Source organism: Pogona vitticeps, chromosome 3 (genome assembly GCF_051106095.1).
Source record: "Pogona vitticeps strain Pit_001003342236 chromosome 3, PviZW2.1, whole genome shotgun sequence".
In the NCBI taxonomy this organism is placed as follows: Eukaryota; Metazoa; Chordata; class Lepidosauria; order Squamata; family Agamidae; genus Pogona; species Pogona vitticeps.
In genome coordinates this window covers 145,599,331-145,610,233 of record NC_135785.1, presented here as the reverse complement: position 1 = coordinate 145,610,233, position 10,903 = coordinate 145,599,331, and the positions used below count along the sequence as shown (strand labels likewise).

The 10,903-nt window shown below is 41.5% G+C and overlaps 1 protein-coding gene across 2 annotated transcripts in view; it reads left to right on the top strand.

The window, feature by feature from the left end:
* Positions 1-610: 610 nt before the first annotated feature.
* The window catches only part of RAP2A (RAP2A, member of RAS oncogene family), a 49,016-nt gene continuing 38,723 nt past the window's right edge, over positions 611-10,903 (top strand). For both annotated transcript variants that reach the window (XM_078390814.1, XM_020783486.3), the window contains exon 1: positions 611-1,075. In XM_078390814.1, the coding sequence (XP_078246940.1) occupies positions 762-1,075 (314 nt within the window). In that variant the 5' untranslated portion in view covers positions 611-761. The remainder of the gene's footprint in view (positions 1,076-10,903) is intronic.

Here is a 10,903-nt window from a genome sequence, read left to right as displayed (position 1 = left end):
AGGGACAGGCGGGTGGGGGAGGGGAGCACTGAGTCGGCTCGCCCCCTCGCGACAACAGCAACAGCACGCTCCCGTCTGATTGGGTGGTCTGGGCAGGCACGTGACTAGAAAGCCGACTTCGGTTCGTGGCTTTTCCAGCCGCCTGCCTTCCGAGCCAGCGTGTTGGGTGGGGACGAGGCAAGGCGGGCCTCTGTTTCCTAGGCTACTGTGGGAAGGCGACGGAGCCGTCACGTGGGAGGAGGGTGGAGAGAGAAACCGGCGGCGTGAGCCGACGGAGAGGGTAAAAAAAAAAAAAAAAAGAGGCGAGCGCGAGAGAGTGTCATTCAGTTCCTCCAGTTGTGGCAATTGGCGGAGGCGTGTCCGTTGAGACCACATGACGGGACGCTCAGGCGCTGCCCGGTTGGTGGTTCCCTTGGTTACGAGGAATGAGGGGGCGGGGTGTTCGCTCCGCCTGGCAGCGACAGCAGCGGCAACGGTAGCAGCAGTGCCGCCGCCGCCGCCGCCGCATTAGCAGCGGCCCGTGAAGGCGGCCCCGGCCACCGGCATCGTCGCCGCCTGAGGCACCCTGTGTGGCGGCGGGAGCGGCCCGCCCTCGCCTCTTCTCTTTTCCCTTCCTGAGCCATGGCGGCGCCGGGGGACGCGGTGGAGGCGGTGGCGGCCGCCGCAGGGGGGTGACCGCTCGGGGTGGAGGCGGCGGCGGCGGTGGGTGAGCGGCGGCGGCGGCGGCGGTGGCTGGGAGCGAGGCTGCCCGCGGGAAGAGGATGCGCGAGTACAAGGTGGTGGTGCTGGGCTCGGGCGGGGTGGGGAAGTCGGCGCTCACCGTGCAGTTCGTCACCGGCACCTTCATCGAGAAGTACGACCCGACCATCGAGGACTTCTACCGCAAGGAGATCGAGGTGGACGCCTCGCCCTCGGTGCTGGAGATCCTGGACACGGCCGGCACCGAGCAGTTCGCCTCCATGCGGGACCTCTACATCAAGAACGGGCAGGGCTTCATCCTGGTCTACAGCCTGGTCAACCAGCAGAGCTTCCAGGACATCCGCCCCATGCGCGACCAGATCATCCGCGTCAAGAGGTGAGGGGGACGAGACCCCGCCTTGACGCGACCCCCTTCCCGCCTTCGCCCCAGGGCCTCCGTCCCCCCCCCCCCCCCCGGCTTCCTGTGCCTTGCTTCCTCCGGAAGCCCTGTGGGCAGCCGCATCCCTCTGCCTGTTGCCGGCAGCCGTGCTCGGCAGGGAGCTCCGTGCTCGCTGCTCCCCGTTGGCCTGTGCCTGGGCTTCTTTGGCCCTGCCTGCCTGCCTCCCGACTCTCCCTGGCAGAGGCATCCCTGCGATCAAGCCCCACGGACTCTCCCCCTCTTGTGCTCATTCTCACCCACTCCCAGCCTGCAGGTCGCCCTCCTTGAATACAGTATTCCACTGAGACCTTAATCCTGTAGTCCCTCTTGCCTAACCCGATTTCTGTGCTCTTCTAATGCATTTCATTGACCCCTTAGGCTTCCTCACAAGGTCTTTGCGAGAAATCGAATGCCATTCCTATTCAACCCCCCCCCTTCACATCTGTCTGTCCTCAGTGCCCTTGCTGATCTGTAATTCTGTTCCCACGCACAGAGCTTTCAGTTCCTCATTCCAGCCACTTCTGGTGCCCTGTGTTGCATCTCCTGCACTCTGCACAACTTCTTCTGACACCCATAGTGCCATATTCATCCGCAGCTTCCTATAGTTCATCTGTATGCTGTTTCTCTCATGTTTAATCTGCATAGGCTATCTTGTGCTTGATATATTGCATTTTATGTTCCATGTTACTTTGCTGACACCTCACAGTTTTGAGTGCACTAACGTTGTCCTTATAATGGCTAATTCCTGTCATGTAGCTCTCTATTCCTACAAAGTATTCTCCATGATATATTGCCACCTAGTCACACGGTTGTGTGGATAAACAGATGGCTTACCCACATCTTGCAACTGTGTGTCGGACAGGTGGTTTGGAATTATTTCCGTTCTATTGCTGAGAGCAGCTTAACACTACATAAAATCAGTAGGGGGAGAAATCATCCAGTCTGGGATATAGTTCTATCTGGTTGCCTGAGAACTAGGAAGTTGCTTTGATTCTCTTCTGGATTGTTGGTTTGTCTGGAAAGTTTTAATAAGCTGCACTTCCGGAAATGCCCTATGCCCCATCCACTGTTGGTATCTCACTCAGAGTATTATCTTGGAATGGAGAGGGAGATAGAGAGAGAGATAGTGAAAAATAGAGAAAGTTCATATTGCAGTTATTCAGGAAAACTATGGACATCTCAGTGAGTGAAATAGAGAAAGTTCATATTGCTGTTATTCAGGAAAACTATGGACATCTCAGCGAGTGTAAAGATGTTTTGACCTTCCTTCCAAAAATATTATTAATTGTGTTAAAGCCTCCTAGAAAGTAGAAATGGTGGCAGCAGCTAGTATCAATTCTGTTTTATTCTAATTTACTTTAATATCAGCACTCAGATTTGGGGGTTGGAAAACCTTTGAATGTTTGCATTTGGAGATGCTGTACTCTTTATTACTTTTTTTTAAAGCCTACCAGTCTTTCTTAAACCATGCACAGAGTATGGGAGAGGCAGCTTAAAAATGGCAGTAAAGTACTGTAAAAGATGCAGAAAGTTTAATAATGAAAATCATTATCAGATGTTCTCACCTCTTATTAATGAAAGTCACTAAAAGTCATTACCAAATGAACAGGAGACTGAAGGAAAAGTAGCAGTAAAAGGAACAGGTCCAGGTCCTAGACTTAACTAAAGGCTGCCTGCTTACATGTTTTTTTTTTTTTTTTTTTACATTTATGATAGTAGGTAGGAAGTACACATGGTAAATTTTTTGGAGGGACTATATTGTGTGGTGAAGCTACAGAGGAGGTGCTGCTTTTGATCTTGCATGATCTTGCAGCTCTGGAGAAGAATGTGGTGAGGCAATGGATAATCCAGAGAATAATTCGCACAGTTTAGGAGCTAATAAAATGCTTATAGGTATAGATAAAAAATTGAATGAAAAAACTTAGCTTATTCAGTTGAAGAATACCACAGAATGGGGGTGGGGGTTAGGGGTAGGTAATGGCATGTATATTCTGTGGTCAGAGTCACCATTGCATCTGTGGGAAGGGAATTTCTTTCTGACTCTGAAAATGATGGTGAATTAGGCCAGAGTTTCACTGCTATCCATGCTTCTTGCAGATGATCCTCTGCAGAGTTAAGAATGGGCAGACTGAAAGAACTGATGAAAAAAAATATTTTTCCTTTCCTTAGAACACTAGTAGTCATCTTATAGCAGCGGCTGTAACATGTAGCTTTAAATGGTTGTCCTGTTTAACATTCTATTTTCTCTATAGTGATGCTTTGAGTGCCGGGGATAGTAGAAGATAGATAGTAGACAGTAGAAGAGGAAAACATGAAATAACTCTCTAATCTGAGTAACACTATTTTTTTTATTATTTATTTATTTATTTATTTATTTATTTATTTATTTATTTATTTATATTTATTTATTTATTTATTTATTTATTTATTTATTTATTTATTTATTTATTTATTTACTCATTTATTTAACTTGTATGCTGCCCACTCTACCCAAAGGTCTCTAGGCAGCTTACAACAATATACAGTACTCAATTTATTTTAAAAGTAATATGACCCTGTGACATTTTTAAGAGTATTGTCTGTGGGATTTGCTGTTTTCTCACAGAACCTGATGCTTAGGAGAAATAGTACTCTAAGCAAAATGTATCTCTCACCATGGTCTTCATCTGCTATTGAAATGCAATTGGTTGTGATATTGATGAGCACATAGGTCTTTCACATGATTACTGCCCAGAATAATTGGAACATTCATAGTTTTAGTAAGATTCTACTGCAGTATTCTTTGGATACTTTGTTAATGTAATCTGGGGTAATTTATGAACGTTGCGTAGAGACTGAGTAGTAAAATGTAATGTTTTGTGAGGTTTTGTCTTTAGTGTTTGCAACTCAGTTATAACTATACTCTTTCAGCAAGAACATACTTCAGAGCTATAATCACTAGCAAAAGGAGAGCTCAGCAAGCAGCTCTGTGGGAAGGACAAGCATCTATTGATTAACAAGCACTTCTCCTGTACCCAGTATTGTACCTGTTTTTGTCCCATGCAGAGCCGTTAGAGAAAACTGTTTTCTTGTAATGTACACTCTTATTCTTGCAGTACTGGGCAGGTAGATATTAGCTCCAGTTTCTTAGGCACATTGGTGTACTAGTAGTTTTGTCTGAAATAGTAGTATTCTTGTAAAATTTGGTTCCTGATTTCAATTTGTGCCATCCTTCCAGTTTTTATAAAATGTTAACTGGCTGTAGGATGAGCAGTAGTTTCAAACTAAATTTGATCTTTCATGATCTTGCCGCTCTGAAACAGTTATCCAGTTGTGTTATATTTAGAAAAATAAATTTGTCAATCTTGTTAAAAGTCAATCTTGTTAAAAGAACAGATGTTAGAAATTGTGTGGTCTTCCTTGTGGTGATAAATTATTTATTTGAAAATAATATTTTGTATTTGACAGACATTAAAAGGTGTGTGATATGCGATGTTAACACCACTCCCAAAGTGCTGCTAAAGAAGAAAAATCCACCAAACTATGGAACTCCTGTTCTCAAATAGAAAGGTGGACAAGGGAATGGAATAGTAAGGAAGGGAAAAGTAGAAAAATGACAAAATTTGATTATTGAAAAAAGATTGAAATTAGAGGAAAAGACAAAAAGAAAGGGAACTGTAAATCAAATATATAACTTATTAATTCAGACCGAACAGGATACACAAGGATCAAAAACACAGTGGCAATGTGATTTGGATAATGAAGTAATAGGAGAAGAATGGGATTAAATGTGGGATTAAAGAATTATGAAGAACATCTCTGTAAGGGTAAAAGAAAATTGTTATAAGGTAATGTGGTGGTATTTAATGCAGGTAAAATTGATTATAATAAATGTATCATCACTATGCTGGAGGTGTAAAAAAAAGAAGGGGACGTATCTTGTATCAGAATCATTAGCACAGAAGCAAATCAATCATACATAGTACATAAAAAATAAGAGGAATCAGGACAGTTGTTTTACACATGTCAGTACTATGTCTTCATAATTTCCCCCTCTGAACCATTGTATTAAAGCAAAAGCAAAAAGCGTGCTGCTTATATACCGCCCCATAGCGCTTCAAGCACTCTCTGGGAGGTTTACAATTTAATTATGCAGGCTACACATTGCCCCCCCCCCAGCGAGCTGGGTACTCATTTTACCGACCTGGGAAGGATAGAAGGCTGAGTTAACCTTGAGCCGGCTACCTGGGATTTGAACCCCAGGTCGTGAGCACAGTTTTAGCTGCAGTACAGCGGTTTGACCACTGCGCCACGAGTTTTAGACCAAACTCTACAGTTTCACCAGTTATTGCTAGAACTGAGGGAAAACATGGATGTGAAAGACAGGTTGTAGAAACAGGGTAGGATGTGGTGAAGATACCTCTCTGTTCCTATGTTGTTTGGAGATATCTGTGGAATTCAGTACATGTGAAGTTGGTTGAGATGTGCCTTCAGCAGTGTTTTTCTCCTCTTTCCGGCCATATTGCAAAATGATGTATCTCCATCTCAGTGTCCATGACACTATGAAGGTTTATTAATCAACTTTCACAATGAAAAACTGGAATCAAGTAATTATAAGATATATATGTAATTATAAAGGTAAACAAGAAAAAGGTTATATATATCCAGTTTCCTTCCAAAAAACTGAGAAGCAGTGGCTCTTGCATACTTAAATCTCCAAAGCCTTATCTCTTATCAAAATTTGCCAAAAGATTGTGTCAATCCTCAAAGAACGATCTTTTATACTAATTTCATTTAAAAGAAGATACCAGATGTAGAAGTACAGTGGTGCCTCGCTTAACGTTTGCTTCGTTTAACGTTTTTTTCGCTTAACGTTTATTTTTTCAGAGGCAGATTGTGCTTCGTATAACGTTTTTCCCTATGGGCGATTTTCGCATAGCGTTTTTGGGACCATGCTTCGCTTAACGTTTTTGGTTTTAGGTCCCCTGCTTCGCTTAACGTTTTTTTTGTTTTCAATTTAAAAAGTGTCTTAGAAGGGTCCAAAACGGTTCTAAATGCTTGGATTCGTTAGAGGACCCCTTAAGTCATGTGCAAACCTGATTTGGCTTTGATCTGACGTTTCGTTAATTTTTTGTGAATTTTTGTTTTTTGGCCCATAGGAACCAATGGACCTGTCAAAATCTGACAGCTCCATGCTTTCCTATGGGGGAGAAAACAATTTACAAAAAATTAACGAAAGTTCAGATCAAAGCCAAATCAGGTGTGCACACAACTTAGGGGGTCCTCTAACGAACCCAAGAATTTAGAACAGTTGCTGAGTCTTCATTAATTTTTTGTGAATTTTTTCTTCCCCCATAGGAAATAATGGAGCTGTCAGATTTTGACAGCTGTCAAAAGGTGGGGGAAAAAAAATTCACCATTAATTAACGAAAAGTCAGATCAAAGCCAAATTAACTTTTGCATCCGTTTTAGAGGGTGCAGAAGCTAATCCAAGCATTTAAAACCATTTTTGACCCTTTTATGACACACTTAATTTTGCAAAAATTGACTTCGTAAAGCCATTGAAACCTATTGAGTCAGCTACAATACATTCCAATGGAGGATACATTGTATCGTTTAACGATGTTTCCTATGGGTTTTTTCGCTTAAGGACGGCAATCCATGCCTATTGGAACGGATTAACCGGTTTCCAATGCATCTCTATGGGAAATGGTGTTTCGCATAAAGTTTTTTTCGCATAAGGTTTTTTTTTTTGGAACCAATTAAAAACGTTATGCGAGGCACCACTGTATACGGTTCTTTAAAGACGAGCACTGTAGTTGTTGTAGTTTTTAACTAAGCTACAGCTGGCCAGTACTGTAGTTCTACTGTCTGAAACTGTCTGAAAGCTCTATAATCCTTGAGTTATGGCGATGGAATAGTCTTGAAGTCCAGATATAGCAAGTTGCAGTACCATTGCTGCAAAACGTAAACAAAATCTGAGCACCGCGACTCTTAGTTTCAGCACAGCAATGGATGGGTACATTTATCAACAGAGAACTCTGATTAAGATAAAAAAAATAACACAGCAAAGAAGACAACAGTGAATTCAAGATGGCATTTAACTTGTGGTCTCATAATAGTAGTTTTAAAAGAGACAGTCATGTCTGTGTGATCTACCATGTTAGTCTTTATTTTTTTATTGTTTTGTTTTGTGATCTCATGTGTCTAATTTTCATCCCGGCTGGGTGGGGCTCCACCTCTCTCACGTGTGGCATCATCCCCATGTGTGCCCGTGACTGCCCCCCGCATGCTGGCTTCCATTACAACTGGAACCTAATACGATCTCTGCAGGAAGAAGGAAGAGAGCTGCACAGAGGAAAGCGGAGTTGTGCATGCATGCACCCAGCTTAGCAGGAACCTTGGTTTCATGTCACAATATGATTCAGCCAATGGCCAGAATACCACTGGAGACGGTGCTGCTTGTTGCAGTGGGAATAGTTTAAAACACACACACACACACACACACACACACACACACACACACACACACACACACACACACACACACACACAAAGATATAGGAGTTGCTTGCAACTAGAATACTTGTTCACTGGCACAGTTATTGTCACATCCTTGTTTAAACAACTTTTTCTGGAAGAGTTTTAATATCTTAGTATTTTCAGGAATCTGTTGATAATGTTCAATTAAGTTAGACTTCTTGTCTGAAAATTCTGTAATAGCTTTATTCCAAACCAGTGATTCCCAACTTTGGATCTTCAGATGCTCTTTGGCTAAAATTCCCAGAAGCCTTCACCACTAGTTGTGATGGCCAGGATTTTGGGGAGTTGAGTCCAATAACATCTGGATCCAAGGTTGAAAACTACTGTTCTAAACTATCCCAAGCTTAGAAATAAAAGATAATGGTACTGGGTTATCTGACTTAGACTTGGCTTCCATTGAAATAATGAGAAGGTTGTAATTGCATTGTTGATTTCAGCAGAAGCTGATTTCACTTAGTGTAGATCCAGCTCACTGTGTGTCATATCACATTCAATTCTTCATTCATAAGTAAATATTTTGCAGAAGCATTCACAACTTCACATTTGGGGGCATTATACAAATTCTGGGGTTTCACTGTGCACTGGAAAAATGAATGGTTCATTCTAAATGTGCCAAATTATGAAAATTAAACGTTTATTTTCAAGTCATTTTTAAATACTTGTTCATACAAATCAATAATTATTAAATAATACCTAAGGCATGAATCCTATATGCATTTATTTGGAAGTAAATCCTGGATGTGTGGGTTTGCACTGTAAACTTTCTTGAAATTCTAGCTTATAGAAATAGAATTGAGTTACTGCACTTAAACAGATTAAGAACAGTTTCTTAAAGTATTTGAGCATTTGACTGAAGCAGTAACTTGTTTTACTTTTTCTGCATCAGCCTGTGACCACTTCAGCTGAGGAGAAAAATGCCCATGTATGATGTTAAAAGCAATACTAATCTGCAATCCTTTGAATGTAGGCTCTTCAGTTCTGAGCTTTTGTTGTTTCTACAAAACTAATTTAGAGAAATGAGCAAATTCCGCTTTAAATATCTATGCAAAATAATTGGTGGAATTCTGTAGGTATTTGTATAAGGCCACCCACAAATAAAGTATTTCTGCCATACATCAAAGGGGTCACGGACCGCATGGGGAAACTTGAAAAGACACAACCTACAAACAGTATTCAAGCCCACCACAAAAATACAACAAATGTTATGGTCAGCAAAGGACAGAAGGGACCCCCTTACCACTGCAGGAGTATACCAGATACCTTGCAGTTGTAGCCAGGTATATATTGGAACCACAAAACGAAGCATCCACACCAGAATCAAAGAACATGAGAGACACTGCAGACTAAAACAACCAGAAAAATCTGCAGTAGCTGAACATGCCCTAAAATAAGCTGGACATGAAATTCTATTTCAAAATGCTGTGCAGTCTAATGTAATGATTGCTGGTGGACAACACCAGCAATCATTACATTAGACTGCACAGGGAAGCCATTGAAATCCACAAGCACCAGCAGAACTTCAACAAAAAAGAGGAAAGTTGAAACTCAACAAAACTTGGCTTCCAGCTCTGAAAAATGCAGCGTGCAAAAGGTCAACGAACTCTACCCAGCCATAAGGGCTGGGGATCACTACACACAAAAGACCAGCTAATGACAACCATCAATCACAGTGACAGACAATCTCTCCTCCTTATCATAATACACACCAATCACCCATCTCCTGAAAAAGGACAAAAGCTGATCTCACAGCCATAAATATTCAACTCCCAAACAAACTACATCAGAACACAGAGTGCTGTCCTCTGAAGATGCCGGCCACAGAGACGGATGAAACATTAGGAAGAACAACCTTCAGAACATGGCCAAAGAGCCCGAAAAAATCACAATAACTAGCATAACTTATTGCAGCTAACTGACAAGGTGCTGGGACTCATCTCCAATGCACATACAGATGTGTGACCACAGTCTTAATCAAGAAATGCATTTAAATATACTGATTTGTCTTTTCAGGCCTCCAACTAGCCATACCCATTCTAGAGTTTTCAAAATATTTCACCAGTAGCCTTGGCATTAACTGACCAGACTCCTTTTAGTTTTTGGAAGCAAGTAACTGTCCAGGATAAAATGTTGAGTTCCTTTGTCTACAAAATACAGTTGAAACTTTTTGTCTGTAGTCTCCCACTGAGGGCACTTGGTGGAAGTTTTGGTTTTTTGGATTCTTGCAGTAAGAGACAGTAGTGCCTTTCCCCTCATCTTGACAGCATGCATGCTTGATGGGGAACTGTTTGGAACTGTTGTGATGGATGCCTGTGTACGAGAAAGGTACAATGGAGTTGTTTAACCTTGTTGTAAAGTATAAGAACTCCCAAGATCTGTTTATAAAATCATTCTTATACAAATGGAAGCTATATATGTATTCTCAAAGGCTGTCCAGGAAGCTATATACCTTTCAAAATTTGGTTTGATGTTTATTAATATATACTTGTAGTTACAGTGTAGACTTTGGTCTTCTCTGGAGTTGGAGCAAGATATTTATATTTAACAGGTTTTATATAGATCTATAATCTTTTCTTTAAAATGTTAATATAAAATATATAGGCCATTGCTACCTGCTCAATATAGAGAGCAAATATAAGGATTTTAAAAAATCATTGTCAGTGATAGTACAATCATTAACTGTAAAAGGGAACATCAAACAGAATTTTTGTTAATTTTTACTGAAACAAACAAAGCCACACACACACTCCTCTGGAACAGTTAATACCATGCAAATTCAGAGCTTTTTATTTTGTGGATGTGACTAGATGATGTGCTAAATTCAGAACTCTATGTGAAACATAAATTAGTTCTAGTTTGTTCATTCTAAGTTTGTTCATCACTTTCACTTAGGATACGTAAGATGCTACCTGGATAACATGTATCCATAGAATAGGATTTTAATTGCTAGCTTGTTTGACTAACTCTTCCCTTTTCCTTTTGAGTTGATTAGTTATGTGGTAGGTAGTGCTTCCAGAGACAAAAGCCAGCCTGTGTAGTCATGGGCAAGCTGCAAACTCCCAGGATGAACCCAGATGAAGGGAGTGGTAAGCAACCTCTGTATATTCTCTACCTAGAAAACTCTGGAAAGTGTCACCATAGGTCAGAATTGGCTTGATAGCACAGTTATTAAGTAGAGGGAGAGCAGGCAACCGAATAGTTTGGGCTGACATGCATAATATCTAGCCATATCAGGACTGGGGTGGGGATCTAAATTTTGGCTTTGGT